Source organism: Solea solea, chromosome 7, assembly GCF_958295425.1.
Source record: "Solea solea chromosome 7, fSolSol10.1, whole genome shotgun sequence".
Taxonomy (NCBI): Eukaryota; Metazoa; Chordata; class Actinopteri; order Pleuronectiformes; family Soleidae; genus Solea; species Solea solea.
Genome location: NC_081140.1, coordinates 28,001,782 through 28,025,322, shown reverse-complemented (window position 1 = coordinate 28,025,322; position 23,541 = coordinate 28,001,782). Strand labels below are relative to the sequence as shown.

The following is a 23,541-nucleotide window of genomic DNA, read 5'->3' as shown; positions in this document are numbered from 1 at the left end:
GAGCAGAGTGAGTCTGTGGGAGGGTTTTCCACTGCCTTTGGTTCAGCACCGACTCTTTTCTCTGCCACAAAATGTCTCTTTTATTGTAAAAGTGTCCACACAGAGAGAGACAGACGGACAGAGACGAGGGAAAACTGTCCTCTACGACGTATGATGTGTGTTTTGTTTTGTTTTTTACGAGAGCAGGAGGACGAGAGTGATGGACAGGATGAGTGAGACCAGAGAGCATGTCACAGACGAGCAGCTCTGAGTGGCTGAGGGAGGGACGGAGGGGGGCGGAGCCACAAAAAAAAACACCAATAATGTTGACGTGGTCCAGCGCACCAATGTCCACGACCAGGCAAGAGAGCGGGAACATCGAGACAGACGAGCAGAGGGGAGGGAATGAGGGGAAACAAAGAGGAGAAAAAACAGGAGAAGAGAAAGTGAAAATGAGTCAGGTCCGAAAAACCAAATGTGAAAAAAAGTAAATAAATTTACGTAAAACGATCGAAGCAGAGACGGAAAACTACACAGTGAGTGAGTGAGTAAATGAGTGAGTGAGTGAGAAATGGAGTGAGAGGAAGGAACTGTGATGTTTCAGCAAAGCATCTAAAGTTAATTAAAACAGGCGGTGATTTTTTGTTATTAAAAAAACACTGCTGCTGTGGTGTAGTCTACGCCCACGGGTCTCAAACTGTGGTGTGTGTACCAACAGTGGTACATGAACTATCTCTGTATGTGATCAGAGTGGAGCTGAGGAAGTTTGAGCGGAGAAAACATCAATATTTTCTCACGTGGTTCTTGGTATGTTCTACGTGATACGATGGATACAAACTAATAAAGGGCCAGGATTTACATAAAAATACATAAAAAGCTATTTATTTTTACAAATAAAAGGTGGGAACGTTGGTTATTTTTATTAGAATCTCTTCACGAGTTAAACACAATTAATGTCTGTCGTTAATTGTGCTGTGATCTGACAACTCGTGCTGCTTTGAGTGTTTTGGAATTTACAATTTCTGACATCAGGGGAAAAATACTCTTATCAACCTTACAAACCAAGAGGTTTTGTTCAGGTTTGTTCAGATCTCTTACCAGAAACCCAAATTTTGTCTGTGCATGTGCAAAATGTGACTGCTTCTTGTTACCGCTAACAAATTACGAAAGTTGTAGGAAAGTCTACCGATCATATAAGCTCTTTTGCCAAGCATTTTGGCCAATTTGGTTTGTACAGGAAGTAGAGAAAAAGCCAATGTCAGTGGCTCTTATTTTGAAAGCCAGGTTGACATGCTCTACTAAAACAAAAGATAACATACAAATTTATATTTTAACTTCTCATGAAAACATGTATTTATTCAGTAAGATTTAAATCCCTGAACCTGCCGTAATTTGTTTTAACAGGAAGTCGTCGCACACTTTTGCTGCAAAGAAAATAAAAGAGTTTTCAGTGCAAGAACATTAGGCTGCATTACCATGATCTCCCTCCAGGGGGCCGTGTCTCAGTGTCCTCACTTACAGTAGACCACACTGCACAGCTGCAGTTAATGCGACAGTTATCAAGTGTTAATTCAAAGGTTTTTTTCTATAACGTTGTTTGAACTTTAGACAAATGTCATTTCATGACTCGTCTCAGTTTCTCTGAGCACAAACTCAAGCCCGTTCAGTCAGAGCTGTCCAAAATCTTAAAAGTGAGAAAACTCAGCCGTAAAATCATTTTCTCCTCACTTCAGCCCAGGAAATGATTTATTCCGTTTTTTTTTTTTTTTTATATAATTCACCTTTCAGAGATAAAAATAGAATGTGTGGCTCCGACTGTGAGAGCTTTGAGTTTTTGCCTCCTGGGTTTTTATTTCTGGATGTTTAGTTCCAGTCGAGCGTGTTTTAAAGATAAAAAGGTACCTGGGACGACGGCTGGTTCTGTGGATGTTCTGAAGGACATAGTCGCCGGTGGAGACTTTCCCTTCTGGTTCACTGCCATCACAAAGACACTGTACTCCGTGTCCCACTCCAGTCCTGTGAGGACCACATAGTTGCTGTCGCTGGGGAGATGGAGCTCTGGTTTCCAGTCTGACGCTTGAATCTGAGGACAAAAGAAATGTCCACAAATAATCTACAGTTCATACCGTATTTGTAATAATTGATATATTCTGGAAATGAAAGAAAATCCCGGCTCAATTTTAGGTACGTAAAAAAATTTTGTGGCCCCATAAATCACAGAACCTTAGATATTTTCATCATCCATTCATCCGTCAATTACTTTCTCTAATAATTAATTAGTTGTTTTGTTCAGGAAACCAAACAACTTGAGAAATTTCAAGTTTCCCAAACCTGTAAATGGTCCTGTTTTTGTAAGTTTATCAGATTTAAAGAGCAAAAAACCCAGAAAATATTCACATTTAAAACTTGTTTTAGTGAATTAAAAAACTGTGAAACTGATTATTCAATCACCAAAGTAGCAATTTCTGACTTTGCCCAGTTAAAACCTGTGTAGGGATAAAATATTAATGTATCTGGTGAGTAATTTCAGATGAATTTACTCAATTTTAATGTGAATTTTGAAGAACCTTGTTTTGCTCATTATTATTCTCAGTCATAGTTTGAATTCTTAGAATTTGCTCAATCAACAAAAGGAATGCGTATTGTGACTTTAAAGTTCTTAAATGACAGAATTGTTTTGCAACTAGTATAGTATATAAGTAATTTTTTTAGACATTCTAGTCTTAAAAAACAAAATGTAAAAATATTACTCATATCTGTAAGGTTGTCCTTCTGTTCATACTTCCTAGAGACAAAAAATTATGAAGTTTTCAAGAATTCCCTATCACTTATAAATGGGCAAAACTGTCAAAAAACAAACCTAAAATATCTTTGTCGAAACTCAACATAACAATAACAACTCTCTTATGCAGCTAATGAGATGTATTCAACAACCCTGGTAAATCCCATTTCTGTAGGATCTACAGCAAGTTGAGTATAGAAGATGCGTTCAAGAAAACCTCGTAAATTGTATCACTTTCAACAAACATACAGTTATTCTTACTGCTAACGTGTCACAGATCTGGTAAATCTGACTGAATTGTCTTATGTGTTGAGTCAAAGTTATGATTAGTTCTATATCGCATTTTTTTTTTTTTTTTAAGAAATGGGAGAAGTGAAGATCGTCCAGAAGTCGCAAAAAATTTTGTTCATAAAAATGGGCCAAGTGAACTTTGAACTGTGACATATTTAACTAATTTAATGAAATTTTAGAACATTTTGTGCACTTTGAGAAATGTTTGCTCAGGTGTGTTTTTATACTGGGTGAAAATGAAAAAAAGGTAATTTCATCAGATGGCCTATAGGATGTGCTGGAAAAAAAAGGATATATGAGACTATATCGCACATTCTTATAGACTGTATATACGTTTTAACATAGTGATATTTTTTCATTTTTGTATCTTTGATAAAACCGTGAATAATCCCATTAACTGATAAATGTTATTGTTTTCATGCTAATCCCTAGTTTCTAATAGGGCTGATTTTGCAAAAGAATTGATCATCTACAGATTACCCACTCAATCAACTTGTTTATGAAAGAATCAAAGATATGCTATTTGACAGATGGATACTCACAGGTTTATATCGGACCAGATAATATAAAATGGGCGAGCCGCCGTCATCCTGCTTGACCCAAGTGACTTTCAGAGAGTTCCCTTTAGGTTGAACAGCCTGGTCAAGTTTAGGAGGATTAGGATTTCCTACAGGAACACACACAAGAAAACACACACTTTAATACGTTTTAAATTAAAGAATAAAGTTGTGAAAACTTAAAACTTTAAAACTCTCTCTTTGTTGTCGTCCTTTATTTGTCAATTGTTAATCTCTCACCTGAAGATGTTTCTTCATTCAAACTAATTACAACCAACGTGTATCTGATTCAGTCTGAGCTGCTAAATGACTTTCAATGGAAAGAAGATTTAGTGGTGGACGTCAGACAAGGCTTCAGGGTGAACGATTACTTATCACAGATTAAAGTGTTTCTGTAGGATTTGCCTTAAACAGCAGAACAACTTAAATGTCCACAGTCAGTGTGATATTTAAACACCTAATGTCTAACATTAAGTGTTTAAAGAAGACAACAGGTTTATTTATCTAATTTAACAAATCACTTCTTTGTGTCAGCTGGTGATAAATGAGTCTAATTGTGCTGATTTGACCTGTGGAATTGCTCAAGGCTCAACCCTGGGGCCCATCTCGTTTTGAATTAATTTAGTCATCTCTACGAATTTTGTCTATTGTCGTCCAGTTTTCTGCAGATACAGACCAAGAAAACCAGATCAGATGTTTGTGATCACTATCTCAGGAAACAGTGGTGAATATTTTAAGTTTAAATACGCTTTCCTGTGGCTTTAAAACTTGCATTAAGTAGATTTATTGGTGTCTGGGAAATGATAAAAAAAAAAAAACAACAGCGAATATTTTTATATGTTTAAAAAGGTTTTCACTCTTGTTTCTTTCTATACTGCTTAATCCTTAAGCCTTAAACTACTTCATTGTGTCTTATTATTTAATGTCTCATGATTTTTGACTGTGTTTTTACTCTTTTATTTATTTCACTCTTTTATTTTATTTTATTAATATCTATCTTGTGTGTGGAACATCGAGACACCGTGTGTTTTATTGACTCACAGTTTCAGTAAAACTTTATTTCTCACCAGTTAAACCTGTGTTAACTAAATTGTTAGTGGATGAAAGTCTGGAGAGATGGTATTTAAGCTAAAATTATACATGGTAAATTAAATAAAATGGAGGATAAAAGTGTAGATGGGGGATAAACTAGTAAGCGGCTACTTCCTGTCAATTTTTTTTTACAGATTTTAAATAAATGTAACATTTGGCTGTGTTTAGTCTCAGAAAACAAAATGCATGTTTATATGACGTTTTTTCTTTGTTGTTTTTCTCGGAAAACAAAATACACTGTCTTCTGATTTAGTCGTTTTTTCTCTGTTCAATAAAATATGTTTTTAATGTTACATTTAGTTTTAGTGGTTATTACTATGAACTAAAATATTTTTTACGTCATCTTTAATTTTTAGTTATTCTGATCAAATAATATATACTGTACATTTTTCTGTTTCTGTTATTTATTTATAAAAATGAATAAAATTTATGTTACCTTTATTTGAACAGCTTTTATTATAAAATAAAATACCATATGCTTGTTGTGTGTGATTTATCATTCTACGAGTCATTCCTATAATATTAAATACATTTTATCTTTCCTTTTAACAGTTATTCTTATAAAAATTACCAAAAAAGTAACGGGTTAGTAGGTCATCCAAAATTAGCAAAAAAAGTCATAGGTTAGCATGTCGTCCAAAATTTGACAAAAAAAGTCATCGGTTAGTATGTTGTCCAAAATCGACAAAAAAGTCATAGGTAAGCATGTCGTCCAAAATGAGTCGAAAAAGTCATAGGTTAGTATGTCGTCACAAATTAGACAAAAAGTCAAACTTTAGTAAGTGGTCCAAAATTTGACAAAAAAAGTCATAGGTTAGCATGTCATCCAAAAATTGACAAAAACGTCATATGTTAGTAAGTGGTCCAAAAATTTACAAAAAAGTCATAGGTAAGTATGTCGTCCAAAATGTGACAAAAAAGTCATAGGTTTGTACGTCGTCCAAAAAAGCACTGTTTTGACAGTGGCCTAATGGATAAGGCACTGGCATTCTAAACCATGGATTGTGGGTTCGAGTCCCATCTGTGGTTAACTTTCTTGGGGAAGATAGAGTAAGATGCGTTTAGTATGTGGTCCAAAAATTGACCAAAGTCATAGGTTAGTATGTCATCCAAAATGAAAAAAAAAAATCATAGGTTAGTAAGCTGTACAAAAAAGTCATAGGTTAGCATGTCGTCCGAAAATTGACAAAAATGTCATAGGTTAGCATGTCGTCCAAAAATTGACAAAAATGTCATAGGTTAGTATGTCTTCCAAAATGAGTGGAAAAAGTCATAGGTTAGTATGTCGTCCGAAAATTGACAAAAATGTCATAGGTTAGCATGCCGTCCGAAAATTGACAAAAATGTCATAGGTTAGCATGTCGTCCGAAAACTGACAAAAATGTCATAGGTTAGCATGCTGTCCAAAAATTGACAAAAAAGTCATAGGTTAGCATGTCGTCCTAAATGAGTTGAAAAAGTCATAGGTTAGTATGTCGTCCGAAAATTGACAAAAAAGTCAGGTTTGTATGTCGTCCAAAATGAGTCGAAAAAGTCATAGGTTAGTATGTCGTCACAAATTAGACAAAAAGTCAAACTTTAGTAAGTGGTCCAAAATTTGACAAAAAAGTCATAGGTTAGCATGTTGTCCGAAAATTGACAAAAATGTCATAGGTTAGCATGTCGTCCTAAATGAGTCGAAAAAGTCATAGGTTAGTATGTCGTCCGAAAATTGACAAAAAAGTCATAGGTTAGCATGTCGTCCTAAATGAGTCGAAAAAGTCATAGGTTAGTATGTCGTCCGAAAATTGACAAAAATGTCATAGGTTAGTATGTCGTCCAAAATTTGACAAAAAAGTCATAAGTTTGCATGCCGTCCGAAAATTGACAAAAAAGTCATAGGTTAGTATGTCGTCACAAATTAGACAAAAAGTCAAACTTTAGTAAGTGGTCCAATATTTGACAAAAAAGTCATAGGTTAGCATGTCGTCCGAAAATTGACAAAAATGTCATAGGTTTGTATGTCGTCCAAAATGAGTCGAAAAAGTCATAGGTTAGTACGCCGTCCAAAAATTGACAAAAAAGTCATAGGTTAGCATGTCGTCCGAAAATTGACAAAAATGTCATAGGTTAGTATGTCGTCTAAAATGAGTCCAAAAAGTCCTATGTTAGTATGTCGTCCAAAATTTGACAAAAAAGTCATAGGTTTGCATGCCGTCCGAAAATTGACAAAAAAAACATAGGTTAGTACGCCGTCAAAAAATTGACAAAAAAGTCATATGTTAATATGTCGTCCAAAACAGCACTGTTTTGACAGTGGCCTAATGGATAAGGCACTGGCATTCTAAACAAGGGATTGTGGGTTCGAGTCCCATCTGTGGTTAACTTTCTTGGGGCAAGATAGAGTAAGATGCGTTTAGTATGTGGTCCAAAAATTGACCAAAGTCATAGGTTAGTATGTCATCCAAAATGAAAAAAAAAAATCATAGGTTAGTAAGCTGTACAAAAAAGTCATAGGTTAGCATGTCGTCCGAAAATTGACAAAAATGTCATAGGTTAGCATGTCGTCCAATAATTGACAAAAATGTCATAGGTTAGTATGTCGTCCAAAATGAGTGGAAAAAGTCATAGGTTAGTATGTCGTCGAAAAAGTCATTGGTTAGTATGTCGTCCGAAAATTGACAAAAATGTCATAGGTTAGCATGTCGTCCAAAAATTGACAAAAATGTCATAGGTTAGCATGTCGTCCGAAAATTGACAAAAATGTCATAGGTTAGCATGTCGTCCAAAATGAGTCGAAAAAGTCATAGGTTAGTATGTCGTCCGAAAATTGACAAAAATGTCATAGGTTAGTATGTCGTCCAAAATGAAAAAAAAAAATCATAGGTTAGTACGCCGTCCAAAAATTGACATAAAAGTCATAGGCTAGCATGTCGTCCGAAAATTGACAAAAATGTCATAGGTTAGTATGTCGTCCAAAATGAGTCGAAAAAGTCATATGTTAGTATGTCGTCCAAAATTAGACAAAAAGTCAAACTTTAGTAAGTGGTCCAAAATTTGACAAAAAAGTCATAGGTTAGTATGTCGTCCGAAAATTGACAAAAATGTCATAGGTTAGTATGTCGTCCAAAATGAAAAAAAAAAATCATAGGTTAGTACGCCGTCCAAAAATTGACAAAAAAGTCATAGGTTAGCATGTCGTCCGAAAATTGACAAAAATGTCATAGGTTAGTATGTCGTCCAAAATGAGTCGAAAAAGTCATATGTTAGTATGTCGTCCAAAATTAGACAAAAAGTCAAACTTTAGTAAGTGGTCCAAAATTTGACAAAAAAGTCATAGGTTAGTATGTCGTCCTAAAATTGACAAAAATGTCATAGGTTAGTATGTCGTCCGAAAATTGACAAAAATGTCATAGGTTAGTATGTCGTCCAAAATGAGTCGAAAAAGTCATAGGTTAGTATGTCGTCCGAAAATTGACAAAAATGTCATAGGTTAGCATGTCGTCTGAAAATTGACAAAAATGTCATAGGTTAGCATGTCGTCTGAAAATTGACAAAAATGTCATAGGTTAGCATGTCGTCCGAAAACTGACAAAAATGTCATAGGTTAGCATGTCGTCCGAAAATTGACAAAAATGTCATAGGTTAGCATGTCGTCCAAAAATTGACAAAAATGTCATAGGTTAGCATGTCGTCCGAAAATTGACAAAAATGTCATAGGTTAGCATGTCGTCCAAAATGAGTCGAAAAAGTCATAGGTTAGCATGTCGTCCGAAAACTGACAAAAATGTCATAGGTTAGCATGTCGTCCGAAAATTGACAAAAATGTCATAGGTTAGCATGTCGTCCAAAAATTGACAAAAATGTCATAGGTTAGCATGTCGTCCGAAAATTGACAAAAATGTCATAGGTTAGCATGTCGTCCAAAATGAGTCGAAAAAGTCATAGGTTAGCATGTCGTCCGAAAATTGACAAAAATGTCATAGGTTAGCATGTCGTCTGAAAATTGACAAAAATGTCATAGGTTAGCATGTCGTCCGAAAACTGACAAAAATGTCATAGGTTAGCATGTCGTCCGAAAATTGACAAAAATGTCATAGGTTAGCATGTCGTCCAAAAATTGACAAAAATGTCATAGGTTAGCATGTCGTCCGAAAATTGACAAAAATGTCATAGGTTAGCATGTCGTCCAAAATGAGTCGAAAAAGTCATAGGTTAGCATGTCGTCCGAAAACTGACAAAAATGTCATAGGTTAGCATGTCGTCCGAAAATTGACAAAAATGTCATAGGTTAGCATGTCGTCCAAAAATTGACAAAAATGTCATAGGTTAGCATGTCGTCCGAAAATTGACAAAAATGTCATAGGTTAGCATGTCGTCCAAAATGAGTCGAAAAAGTCATAGGTTAGCATGTCGTCCGAAAATTGACAAAAATGTCATAGGTTAGTATGTCGTCCAAAATGAGTCGAAAAAGTCATATGTTAGTATGTCGTCCAAAATTTGACAAAAAAGTCATAGGTTTGCATGCCGTCCGAAAATTGACAAAAAAGTCATAGGTTAGTATGTCGTCACAAATTAGACAAAAAGTCAAACTTTAGTAAGTGGTCCAATATTTGACAAAAAAGTCATAGGTTAGCATGTCGTCCGAAAATTGACAAAAAAGTCATATGTTAGTATGTCGTCCAAAACAGCACTGTTTTGACAGTGGCCTAATGGATAAGGCACTGGCATTCTAAACAAGGGATTGTGGGTTCGAGTCCCATCTGTGGTTAACTTTCTTGGGGCAAGATAGAGTAAGATGCGTTTAGTATGTGGTCCAAAAATTGACCAAAGTCATAGGTTAGTATGTCATCCAAAATGAAAAAAAAAAATCATAGGTTAGTAAGCTGTACAAAAAAGTCATAGGTTAGCATGTCGTCCGAAAATTGACAAAAATGTCATAGGTTAGCATGTCGTCCAAAAATTGACAAAAATGTCATAGGTTAGTATGTCGTACAAAATGAGTGGAAAAAGTCATAGGTTAGTATGTCGTCCGAAAATTGACAAAAATGTCATAGGTTAGTATGTCGTCCAAAATGAGTCGAAAAAGTCATATGTTAGTATGTCGTCCGAAAATTGACAAAAATGTCATAGGTTAGTATGTCGTCCAAAATGAGTCGAAAAAGTCATAGGTTAGTATGTCGTCCGAAAATTGACAAAAATGTCATAGGTTAGTATGTCGTCCAAAATGAAAAAAAAAAATCATAGGTTAGTACGCCGTCCAAAAATTGACAAAAAAGTCATAGGTTAGCATGTCGTCCGAAAATTGACAAAAATGTCATAGGTTAGTATGTCGTCCAAAATGAGTCGAAAAAGTCATATGTTAGTATGTCGTCCAAAATTAGAGAAAAAGTCAAACTTTAGTAAGTGGTCCAAAATTTGACAAAAAAGTCATATGTTAGTATGTCGTCCAAAATTAGAGAAAAAGTCAAACTTTAGTAAGTGGTCCAAAATTTGACAAAAAAGTCATAGGTTAGTATGTCGTCCTAAAATTGACAAAAATGTCATAGGTTAGTATGTCGTCCGAAAATTGACAAAAATGTCATAGGTTAGTATGTCGTCCAAAATGAGTCGAAAAAGTCATAGGTTAGTATGTCGTCCAAAATTTGACAAAAAAGTCATAGGTTAGCATGTCGTCTGAAAATTGAAAAAAAAGTCTTAGGTTAGTATGTCGTCCAAAATGAGTCGAAAAAGTCCTATGTTAGTATGTCGTCCAAAATTTGACAAAAAAGTCATAGGTTTGCATGCCGTCCGAAAATTGACAAAAAAGTCATAGGTTAGTATGTCGTCCAAAATGAGTCGAAAAAGTCATAGGTTAGTATGTTGTCCGAAAATTGACAAAAATGTCATAGGTTAGCATGTCGTCTGAAAATTGACAAAAAATGTCATAGGTTAGCATGTCGTCCGAAAACTGACAAAAATGTCATAGGTTAGCATGTCGTCCGAAAATTGACAAAAATGTCATAGGTTAGCATGTCGTCCAAAAATTGACAAAAATGTCATAGGTTTGTATGTCGTCCAAAATGAGTCGAAAAAGTCATAGGTTAGTACGCCGTCCAAAAATTGACAAAAAAGTCATAGGTTAGCATGTCGTCCGAAAATTGACAAAAATGTCATAGGTTTGCATGCCGTCCGAAAATTGACAAAAAAGTCATAGGTTAGTATGTCGTCCAAAATGAGTCGAAAAAGTCATAGGTTAGTATGTCGTCCGAAAATTGACAAAAATGTCATAGGTTAGCATGTCGTCTGAAAATTGACAAAAATGTCATAGGTTAGCATGTCGTCCGAAAACTGACAAAAATGTCATAGGTTAGCATGTCGTCCGAAAATTGACAAAAATGTCATAGGTTAGCATGTCGTCCAAAAATTGACAAAAATGTCATAGGTTTGTATGTCGTCCAAAATGAGTGGAAAAAGTCATAGGTTAGTACGCCGTCCAAAAATTGACAAAAAAGTCATAGGTTAGCATGTCGTCCGAAAATTGACAAAAATGTCATAGGTTAGTATGTCGTCTAAAATGAGTCGAAAAAGTCCTATGTTAGTATGTCGTCCAAAATTTGACAAAAAAGTCATAGGTTTGCATGCCGTCCGAAAATTGACAAAAAAAACATAGGTTAGTACGCCGTCCAAAAATTGACAAAAAAGTCATGTGTTAGTATGTCGTCCAAAACAGCACTGTTTTGACAGTGGCCTAATGGATAAGGCACTGGCATTCTAAACAAGGGATTGTGGGTTCGAGTCCCATCTGTGGTTAACTTTCTTGGGGCAAGATAGAGTAAGATGCGTTTAGTATGTGGTCCAAAAATTGACCAAAGTCATAGGTTAGTATGTCATCCAAAATGAAAAAAAAAAATCATAGGTTAGTAAGCTGTACAAAAAAGTCATAGGTTAGCATGTCGTCCGAAAATTGACAAAAATGTCATAGGTTAGCATGTCGTCCAATAATTGACAAAAATGTCATAGGTTAGTATGTCGTCCAAAATGAGTGGAAAAAGTCATAGGTTAGTATGTCGTCCAAAATGAGTCGAAAAAGTCATTGGTTAGTATGTCGTCCGAAAATTGACAAAAATGTCATAGGTTAGCATGTCGTCCAAAAATTGACAAAAATGTCATAGGTTAGCATGTCGTCCGAAAATTGACAAAAATGTCATAGGTTAGCATGTCGTCCAAAATGAGTCGAAAAAGTCATAGGTTAGTATGTCGTCCGAAAATTGACAAAAATGTCATAGGTTAGTATGTCGTCCAAAATGAAAAAAAAAAATCATAGGTTAGTACGCCGTCCAAAAATTGACATAAAAGTCATAGGTTAGCATGTCGTCCGAAAATTGACAAAAATGTCATAGGTTAGTATGTCGTCCAAAATGAGTCGAAAAAGTCATATGTTAGTATGTCGTCCAAAATTAGACAAAAAGTCAAACTTTAGTAAGTGGTCCAAAATTTGACAAAAATGTCATAGGTTAGTATGTCGTCCAAAATGAGTTGAAAAAGTCATATGTTAGTATGTCGTCCGAAAATTGACAAAGATGTCATAGGTTAGTATGTCGTCCAAAATGAGTCGAAAAAGTCATAGGTTAGTATGTCGTCCGAAAATTGACAAAAATGTCCTAGGTTAGCATGTCGTCCGAAAATTGACAAAAAAAAGTCATAGGTTAGCATGTCGTCCAAAATGAAAAAAAAAAATCATAGGTTAGTAAGCTGTACAAAAAAGTCATAGGTTAGCATGTCGTCCGAAAATTGACAAAAATGTCATAGGTTAGCATGTCGTCCAATAATTGACAAAAATGTCATAGGTTAGTATGTCGTCCAAAATGAGTGGAAAAAGTCATAGGTTAGTATGTCGTCCAAAATGAGTCGAAAAAGTCATTGGTTAGTATGTCGTCCGAAAATTGACAAAAATGTCATAGGTTAGCATGTCGTCCAAAAATTGACAAAAATGTCATAGGTTAGCATGTCGTCCGAAAATTGACAAAAATGTCATAGGTTAGCATGTCGTCCAAAATGAGTCGAAAAAGTCATAGGTTAGTATGTCGTCCGAAAATTGACAAAAATGTCATAGGTTAGTATGTCGTCCAAAATGAAAAAAAAAAATCATAGGTTAGTACGCCGTCCAAAAATTGACATAAAAGTCATAGGTTAGCATGTCGTCCGAAAATTGACAAAAATGTCATAGGTTAGTATGTCGTCCAAAATGAGTCGAAAAAGTCATATGTTAGTATGTCGTCCAAAATTAGACAAAAAGTCAAACTTTAGTAAGTGGTCCAAAATTTGACAAAAATGTCATAGGTTAGTATGTCGTCCAAAATGAGTCGAAAAAGTCATATGTTAGTATGTCGTCCGAAAATTGACAAAGATGTCATAGGTTAGTATGTCGTCCAAAATGAGTCGAAAAAGTCATAGGTTAGTATGTCGTCCGAAAATTGACAAAAATGTCCTAGGTTAGCATGTCGTCCGAAAATTGACAAAAAAAAGTCATAGGTTAGCATGTCGTCCGAAAATTGACAAAAATGTCATAGGTTAGTATGTCGTCCAAAATGAGTCGAAAAAGAAATAGGTTAGTATGTCGTCCAAAATTAGACAAAAAGTCAAACTTTAGTAAGTGGTCCAAAATTTGACAAAAAAGTCATAGGTTAGTATGTCGTCCGAAAATTGACAAAAATGTCATAGGTTAGTATGTCGTCCGAAAATTGACAAAAATGTCATAGGTTAGTATGTCGTCCAAAATGAAAAAAAAAAATCATAGGTTAGTACGCCGTCCAAAAATTGACAAAAAAGTCATAGGTTAGCATTTCGTCCGAAAATTGACAAAAATGTCATAGGTAAGTATGTCGTCCAAAATGAGTCGAAAAAGTCATATGTTAGTATGTCGTCCAAAATTAGACAAAAAGTCAAACTTTAGTAAGTGGTCCAAAATTTGACAAAAATGTCATAGGTTAGTATGTCGTCCGAAAATTGACAAAAATGTCATAGGTTAGTATGTCGTCCAAAATGAGTCGAAAAAGTCATATGTTAGTATGTCGTCCAAAATTTGACAAAAAAGTCATAGGTTAGCATGTCGTCTGAAAATTGAAAAAAAAGTCTTAGGTTAGTATGTCGTCCAAAATGAGTCGAAAAAGTCCTATGTTAGTATGTCGTCCAAAATTTGACAAAAAAGTCATAGGTTTGCATGCCGTCCGAAAATTGACAAAAAAGTCATAGGTTAGTATGTCGTCCAAAATGAGTCGAAAAAGTCATAGGTTAGTATGTCGTCCGAAAATTGACAAAAATGTCATAGGTTAGCATGTCGTCTGAAAATTGACAAAAAATGTCATAGGTTAGCATGTCGTCCGAAAACTGACAAAAATGTCATAGGTTAGCATGTCGTCCGAAAATTGACAAAAATGTCATAGGTTAGCATGTCGTCCAAAAATTGACAAAAATGTCATAGGTTTGTATGTCGTCCAAAATGAGTCGAAAAAGTCATAGGTTAGTATGTCGTCCAAAAATTGACAAAAAAATCATAGGTTAGTACGCCGTCCAAAAATTGACAAAAAAGTCATAGGTTTGCATGCCGTCCGAAAATTGACAAAAAAGTCATAGGTTAGTATGTCGTCCAAAATGAGTCGAAAAAGTCATAGGTTAGTATGTCGTCCGAAAATTGACAAAAATGTCATAGGTTAGCATGTCGTCTGAAAATTGACAAAAATGTCATAGGTTAGCATGTCGTCCAAAAATTGACAAAAATGTCATAGGTTTGTATGTCGTCCAAAATGAGTCGAAAAAGTCATAGGTTAGTACGCCGTCCAAAAATTGACAAAAACGTCATAGGTTAGCATGTCGTCCGAAAATTGACAAAAATGTCATAGGTTAGTATGTCGTCCAAAATGAGTCGAAAAAGTCCTATGTTAGTATGTCGTCCAAAAATTGACAAAAATGTCATAGGTTTGTATGTCGTCCAAAATGAGTGGAAAAAGTCATAGGTTAGTACGCCGTCCAAAAATTGACAAAAAAGTCATAGGTTAGCATGTCGTCCGAAAATTGACAAAAATGTCATAGGTTAGTATGTCGTCTAAAATGAGTCGAAAAAGTCCTATGTTAGTATGTCGTCCAAAATTTGACAAAAAAGTCATAGGTTAGCATGTCGTCCGAAAATTGACAAAAATGTCATAGGTTAGTATGTCGTCCAAAATGAGTCGAAAAAGTCATAGCTTAGTATGTCGTCCGAAAATTGACAAAAATGTCCTAGGTTAGCATGTCGTCCGAAAATTGACAAAAAAAAGTCATAGGTTAGCATGTCGTCCGAAAATTGACAAAAATGTCATAGGTTAGTATGTCGTCCAAAATGAAAAAAAAAAATCATAGGTTAGTACGCCGTCCAAAAATTGACAAAAAAGTCATAGGTTAGCATGTCGTCCGAAAATTGACAAAAATGTCATAGGTTAGTATGTCGTCCAAAATGAGTCGAAAAAGTCATATGTTAGTATGTCGTCCAAAATTAGACAAAAAGTCAAACTTTAGTAAGTGGTCCAAAATTTGACAAAAAAGTCATAGGTTAGTATGTCGTCCGAAAATTGACAAAAATGTCATAGGTTAGTATGTCGTCCGAAAATTGACAAAAATGTCATAGGTTAGTATGTCGTCCAAAATGAAAAAAAAAAATCATAGGTTAGTACGCCGTCCAAAAATTGACAAAAAAGTCATAGGTTAGCATGTCGTCCGAAAATTGACAAAAATGTCATAGGTTAGTATGTCGTCCAAAATGAGTCGAAAAAGTCATATGTTAGTATGTCGTCCAAAATTAGACAAAAAGTCAAACTTTAGTAAGTGGTCCAAAATTTGACAAAAAAGTCATAGGTTAGTATGTCGTCCTAAAATTGACAAAAATGTCATAGGTTAGTATGTCGTCCGAAAATTGACAAAAATGTCATAGGTTAGTATGTCGTCCAAAATGAGTCGAAAAAGTCATATGTTAGTATGTCGTCCAAAATTTGACAAAAAAGTCATAGGTTAGCATGTCGTCTGAAAATTGAAAAAAAAGTCTTAGGTTAGTATGTCGTCCAAAATGAGTCGAAAAAGTCATAGGTTAGTATGTCGTCACAAATTAGACAAAAAGTCAAACTTTAGTAACTGGTCCAAAATTTGACAAAAAAGTCATAGGTTTGTATGTGGTCCAAAATTTGACAAAAAAAGTCATGGGTTAGTATGTTGTTCAAATTCGACAAAAAAGTCATAGGTTTGTACGTCGTCCAAAAAACACTGTTTTGACAGTGGCCTAATGGATAAGGCACCGGCATTTTAAACCAGGGATTGTGGGTTCGAGTCCCATCTGTGGTTAACTTTCTTGGGGCAAGATAGAGTAAGAGTAGAGTAGAGTATGAGTATGACAAAAAAGTCATATGTTAGTAAGTGGTCCAAAATTTGACAAAAAAGTCATAGGTCAGTATGTCGTCCAAAAATTGACAAAAAATCATGTTAGCACGTGGTCCAAAATTTGACAAAAAAGTCATACTTTAGTATGTCGTCCAAAATGTGACAACAAATCATATGTTAGCATGTGGTCCAAAATTTGACAAAAAAGTCATAGGTTAGTATTTTGTCCAAAATGACACAAAAAAGTCATAGGTTAGTATGTTGTCCAAAATGAGACAAAAAAGTCATAGGTTAGCATGTCGTCCGAAAATTGACAAGAAAGTCATCGGTTAGCATGTCGTCCGAAAATTGACAAAAATGTCATAGGTTAGTATGTCGTCCAAAATGAGTCGAAAAAGAAATAGGTTAGTATGTCGTCCGAAAATTGACAAAAATGTCATAGGTTAGTATGTCGTCCAAAATGAAAAAAAAAAATCATAGGTTAGTACGCCGTCCAAAAATTGACAAAAAAGTCATAGGTTAGCATGTCGTCCGAAAATTGACAAAAATGTCATAGGTTAGTATGTCGTCCAAAATGAGTCGAAAAAGTCATATGTTAGTATGTCGTCCAAAATTAGACAAAAAGTCAAACTTTAGTAAGTGGTCCAAAATTTGACAAAAAAGTCATAGGTTAGTATGTCGTCCGAAAATTGACAAAAATGTCATAGGTTAGTATGTCGTCCGAAAATTGACAAAAATGTCATAGGTTAGTATGTCGTCCAAAATGAAAAAAAAAAATCATAGGTTAGTACGCCGTCCAAAAATTGACAAAAAAGTCATAGGTTAGCATGTCGTCCGAAAATTGACAAAAATGTCATAGGTTAGTATGTCGTCCAAAATGAGTCGAAAAAGTCATATGTTAGTATGTCGTCCAAAATTAGACAAAAAGTCAAACTTTAGTAAGTGGTCCAAAATTTGACAAAAAAGTCATAGGTTAGTATGTCGTCCTAAAATTGACAAAAATGTCATAGGTTAGTATGTCGTCCGAAAATTGACAAAAATGTCATAGGTTAGTATGTCGTCCAAAATGAGTCGAAAAAGTCATATGTTAGTATGTCGTCCAAAATTTGACAAAAAAGTCATAGGTTAGCATGTCGTCTGAAAATTGAAAAAAAAGTCTTAGGTTAGTATGTCGTCCAAAATGAGTCGAAAAAGTCATAGGTTAGTATGTCGTCACAAATTAGACAAAAAGTCAAACTTTAGTAACTGGTCCAAAATTTGACAAAAAAGTCATAGGTTTGTATGTGGTCCAAAATTTGACAAAAAAAGTCATGGGTTAGTATGTTGTTCAAATTCGACAAAAAAGTCATAGGTTTGTACGTCGTCCAAAAAACACTGTTTTGACAGTGGCCTAATGGATAAGGCACCGGCATTTTAAACCAGGGATTGTGGGTTCGAGTCCCATCTGTGGTTAACTTTCTTGGGGCAAGATAGAGTAAGAGTAGAGTAGAGTATGAGTATGACAAAAAAGTCATATGTTAGTAAGTGGTCCAAAATTTGACAAAAAAGTCATAGGTCAGTATGTCGTCCAAAAATTGACAAAAAATCATGTTAGCACGTGGTCCAAAATTTGACAAAAAAGTCATACTTTAGTATGTCGTCCAAAATGTGACAACAAATCATATGTTAGCATGTGGTCCAAAATTTGACAAAAAAGTCATAGGTTAGTATTTTGTCCAAAATGACACAAAAAAGTCATAGGTTAGTATGTTGTCCAAAATGAGACAAAAAAGTCATAGGTTAGCATGTCGTCCGAAAATTGACAAGAAAGTCATCGGTTAGCATGTCGTCCGAAAATTGACAAAAATGTCATAGGTTAGTATGTCGTCCAAAATGAGTCGAAAAAGTCATATGTTAGTATGTCGTCCAAAATGAGTCGAAAAAGTCATAGGTTAGTATGTCGTCACAAATTAGACAAAAAGTCAAACTTTAGTAAGTGGTCCAAAATTTGACAAAAAAGTCATAGGTTAGTATGCTGTCCAAAATGACAAAAAAAAGTCATAGGTTAGTATGTCGTCCAAAATGACAAAAAAAGTCATAGGTTAGTAAGTTGTCCAAAATTTTACAAAAAAGTCATAGTTAAGTATGTCGTCCAAAAATGGACAAAAAAGTCCTATGTTAGTATGTTGTCCAAAACTTGACCAAAAAAAGTCATAGGTTAGTATGTTGTCTGAAAAAGCATAGTTTAGACAGTGGCCTAATGGATAAGGCCCCGCCATTCAAAGCCAGATATTGTGGGTTCTAGTCCCATCTGTGGTGAATTCCTTGGGGCAAAAAGTAAGATGTGTTCAGTAAATGGTCCAAAATTTGACAAAAAACTCATATGTTAGTATGTGGTCCAACATTTGACAAAAAAGTCATAGTTTAGTATGTCGTCCAACATCGCACCAAAATGTCATAGTTTAGTAAATCCTTCAAATGTTGTTTAGTGACTGAGACTCGGGCGGATAAAGTTCCAAACACAGTTACCTTCTGCAGAGCCGACCGAGTCGTTGGCGCCACGACGACCAAACAACAACACGTGAGAGGACGACACGAGAAGACAGAGGCGTCACAGAGGACACAACGCAGAGACAATTAAAGGACACAACAAAACTAAGACGTGGATTCACAGAATAAAAAAGCTACTAATTTTGTAAAAAGACAGTTTAGTAAATGTTAATTTGACCTGAATTCAAATGTAAACTCTTCCAAACTTCACCTGCAGGAGGCAGAAGGAGCATTATTAATGATCGAACTAATTTTGTGTTAGAGTTTGACCAATTTTTTCTACGTCTGATGTTAATTTTTACAAATCAGAGACGATAATTGACAATGATTTAGTTTTGGCTCATTGATTTTCTGTTTTTCACTCAACCTGATCAAATAAAACTATTTAATAAAGCAGTTCAAAATGCTTTTCAATAATATCCCAGTGTTTTGGGATCAATACATTATCTATCTATCTATCTGCTAACCATAAGCATCTCTTAGCTCTTTTTAGCAGCTATATTATGCTAAAAAGCTAAAATATGCTTAGTTTGCTAAAAGGTAAAACTGCTAGATTAAAAATGTATTTGAACATGTCTATTATATATACAAAGGTTTTAGTTTTTTGTTTTACTTTTTTTGATTAAATGTTTGATGTATTTAATGTTTAGTTTATACATTATTTTTATTTAAGGTTGGAGACCTGGACCGTTAAATGTTTGTTAAGCTATTTCACGAATCACTTGTATTTTATTAGATCGATGGAGAAAGAAAATGTTAAATGTGTTAAATTGGTTACTAAATCTAATTATTTCACAAGCGGCAAATGATCATGATATGAACTCATATTTGTGATGCGGGAGAAATGAAACAGCTGAGAAGATCTGGGGATTATGAGGTCGTAACAAGGTCAGTTTGTATAAAAACACAGAATCTAAACACAGACAGTAAATGATGATCTAAACTCTACTCGTCTTCTCTAAATGTCTCTACGAAACAAACCTGTGTCTTCAGAGAAATAATGAAAAACGTTTTCTAAGGACGTAAAAAAAAGAAAAGAGAAGAGGTTTCAGGAGATTAGGATTAGGATTAACACAAAATAATATCCACTAAAACACTTCACTGAAGAGTTTATAACAAAAAAATAATTTACACCAAACACAGAACGAAACCAGGAGAAGAAAATAAAAGATTTTAGTGAATAATTCACACATTTAATGTTAGAAAGACGCTGAATTTAAAGGTGAAAAGAAGTGAAATGTTAATTTTGTTTAAATATAATTCCAATTCTTTATTTATTTAGGTTTTCTTTTGCTGTTGACTAGAGCTGCAACTAATGATTATTTTCTCAATTAATCAATATTTGTTTGGTCCACAAAATGTTGATCAGTGTTTGTCAAAATGTATTTGTTATATGGAGCAAAGAAACTAGAATATATTGACATTTAAGAAGCTGAAAACCCCCCCCAAAAAATCCTTGTTTTAATGAAAGAATAAAACTTAATGATACAAATAGTTAATTTAGTAATAGTTTCAGTTCTATTATTAACAGATCAAACATCAAATATTCAGTTTATTCAACGTCTAAATTTTTTTATTTAAACTAAAAATCAGTTTTTTCTTTTTCTTGAATTTATTGTGAAAAAAAGTTAAAAATTACATTTAAAGGATTAAAAAAGAATCAACAAAATAAAATTGATTCCATCCTCATTTCCTTGTTAATGTTATGTTTTTGTTGTTGCTAGAAAAAAGACATTTAAATATTTAAAATGACATTGATTAAACATCTTTGTCATGGCATTAAATTTAGTGACATAAATGTTTTTCTTGTAATTGTACAACAGAGAAAATGGAAAATCAAAGCTAAAATGGGAAATAAGACATATAATCTTTATTTTAATAGATTTAACCTGAACAGAAATAATCTAAAACCACTAAATATTTGAAGTAAACTAAATGAATCTGCCAAAACAAATATGGAGATCATACACTTACTTTTCTGAGAGTGAGAGTCTGATGAATGAATGAACAAAGTGAAGTAAAATAATAAAAAAACACAAGATGATTAATCTTATAAAATAAAAAAAGAAAGAAGATGAAAAGCAAAGACAGAGACAATGTGAAGAAATGAAACATTTAAAGTGAAGCAGTAACATATACATCCTGTGACCAGCAGAGGGCGCTCACACCATGGTAACAAATGTAGGATTCCACCACAAAAGTAAGGGATTAATAACTCAGCGGTGGAATTAAGATTAAATGTGAATCAGTGACACGTTTACTCCTTCACAGACCATAAACTTGAGGGTTTGTATGAGTTTTTTTTAAATCAGAAAAGAGGGAAACACGAGCACAGACAGAGAAGATGGAGGTCAGGAGATTTCTTATTCATGTAGACATGAAGAATAAATAAATAAAGACAGACTTACGGACAGGTTCAGTCTTGAAGAATTCTGCTGGGCTGTTTTCACCTTCACCTTTACCATTAATGGCCGACAGCGTCATCTCATAACTGCTCTCTGGTTTCAGGCCTGTGATCGTCAACTCACCCAGGGAACCTGAAGAAGAAGAGGAGAAGGAGGATGTAGAAAAAAGTAAAGAAGCAGAAGGTGAAGTTGAAGAAAGAAGTGAAGACGGTGAAGAAGAAAGTGACGAAGAAGGTGAAGGTGAAGAAGAAAGTAAAGAAGGTGAAGGTGAAGAGGAAAGTGACAAAGAAGGTGAAGAAGGTGAAGGAGAAAGTTAAGAAGGTGAAGAAGAAGAAATTGTTGTTTGGTCATAAAATGTCAACTTTCTGTGATTTTTCAGCTTGGTGTTTTCAGCAAATGTTGAATATTTCTTGGTTTCTTTGCTCCATAAAAACAAAGAAATCATTCAAACTGATGAACTTTATGTTTTTAAGAAACATCATTTCCATTTTTGACAACATTTTTCAACACTTTCTGTTATTCCGTCCGTGTTTTCCGTGTCGCGTAAATCTCAGAGCCTTAGATGACTGAAAATGACCCCGGTCTAAACTCAGCACTTCTGTTTTAGTAACACAGTAATTTTAAAAGCACATTATTAACATCTTAAGTTAAGGGTTTATTTTCTATAACACATTTAAAAACAAGTGCTGTACAAACAATACAATAAAAGTATACAATAACTAAAATATGCACTGAGACAAACATTAAAACATCATCACAAGTAAATGCAGAATAAGTTGTGAGCCATAAAAACAAAGGTTTGTGTTATTAAAACTGTCGTAAAAAAATTCTTTAGAGTTTTTACTTTGCTTTTTACTCACATAGACTGAGTTTAAGTGGTTCACTGTCTCTCTCTTTCTCTCCCTTCCTCTCTCTTTCTCTCTGCCACTGTGTCCCACATATTTGTGATTAATGCAGAGAGCAGAGGGCAGATGTTCAAACATGTTTGTGCTCATTTCAAACATTAATCCATCGCAACATGAACAAAAAGACTCAACGTGGCTAAAAAAATAAACAGACGAGAGAAGAAAGATTTTCGTGAAAATGTCAATTGATACTTGGCGTCTCAAAAGCAATATAATATTGCCATGCAAAATATCGCAATATTTCACTGTATTGATTCCCCCACCCCCACCCCTACTATATGATTTTGCAAATACTCACTATATCGCAATATCATGATAATATCGTATTGTGACTTAAATATTATGATAATATCGCATCGTGACATAAATTTCATGATAATATCGTATTGTGACAAATTTCATGATAATATCGTATTGTGACGTAAATATCGTGATAATATCATATTGTAGTTTATAAAATATATAAAATATGACAAACTGTAAAACGAGTAACAAGATTTGCAACAACAGCTTCATGAGAAGTATTACTTCGTGCCTTTTTACAATATTTTTTTCCATCCAAAAAGATCAATTATAAGATTTTATTGCTTGTTTTTAAGGTTTGAAAAGGTCTGGCCCCGACTTATTGACGTTTGCAGACAGAGCAACGAGATCCTCAGAGCAGATTCTCCTGAATGTTCTGATGAAACAGTTTACCTTCTCATGTAAGAGCAGCTGAGACTGAAGAAATGTTTAAGTCCCTCCTGAAAACAAACCTTTTCTCCTTGACATTCAACTCAGGGTGAGCTGGAATTTCTTATTTTCTTAGTTTGATGATTTATTTTGTAGTTTGCTTTTTGATGTCTGCTGTGTTTTTGTTGTGTCTGCAGAAATTTGGTGAACTAAGATTGTTTTGAATGTGCTTTATAAATAAAGTTGACATTGACATCATGATCATTATTTATTATTATTATTATTATTATTATTATTATTATTATTATTATTAATATTAATCAGCGAGTTATTACAAATTATACATTTTTGTTCTCAGAAACGTCATTCATGTTGGTCAGTCAGTGAAACTTTAGTTTTATGTATATAATATTTAGTATTTATTAAAAATACTGTATATAATTGACCATTATCTTAATAGTTTAGTTTAATAACACATTTATCTGTCGCAACAAAAAGACTCAACGTGGCTTAAAAATAAACACAATATTATCGTATCGCAACATACGCAATAACGCAATATTTAAGTCACAATACGATACTCTCATGATATTTAAGTCCCGATACGATATTATCACGATATTTAATTCACTGTACGATATTGTCACGATACTAAAGGCACGATACGGTATTATTACAGTATGATATATCACAATATTTAAGTTCCGATATGATATTATCAAGGTATTGCAAAAATACTAAAAAAAAAAATCCTATTGCGATAAACTCACACAGTAGTTAATATCATATTGTGACTTAAATATCTTGATAATATCGTATTGCAACTCAAACATCGTGACAACATCGTATTGTGACTTAAATATTGTGATAATATCAGATTGTGACTTAAATATCGTGATAACACTATGGTTGATCATTATTTATTTCCATTTAATTATTTCTTATAATTAACAGTTTACCAGACG

At 34.1% G+C, this 23,541-nt stretch overlaps 1 protein-coding gene across 1 annotated transcript in view; it reads right to left on the bottom strand.

Annotated features, from left to right (window-relative positions):
- ncam1b (neural cell adhesion molecule 1b) overlaps positions 1–23,541 on the bottom strand; it is an 84,245-nt gene that overhangs the window by 8,161 nt on the left and 52,543 nt on the right. The window contains exons 15-17 of the mRNA XM_058633367.1: positions 21,003–21,131; positions 3,595–3,719; positions 1,882–2,062 (exon numbers count right to left, since the gene is read on the bottom strand). Coding sequence (XP_058489350.1) covers positions 1,882–2,062; positions 3,595–3,719; positions 21,003–21,131 — 435 coding nt within the window. The remainder of the gene's footprint in view (positions 1–1,881; positions 2,063–3,594; positions 3,720–21,002; positions 21,132–23,541) is intronic.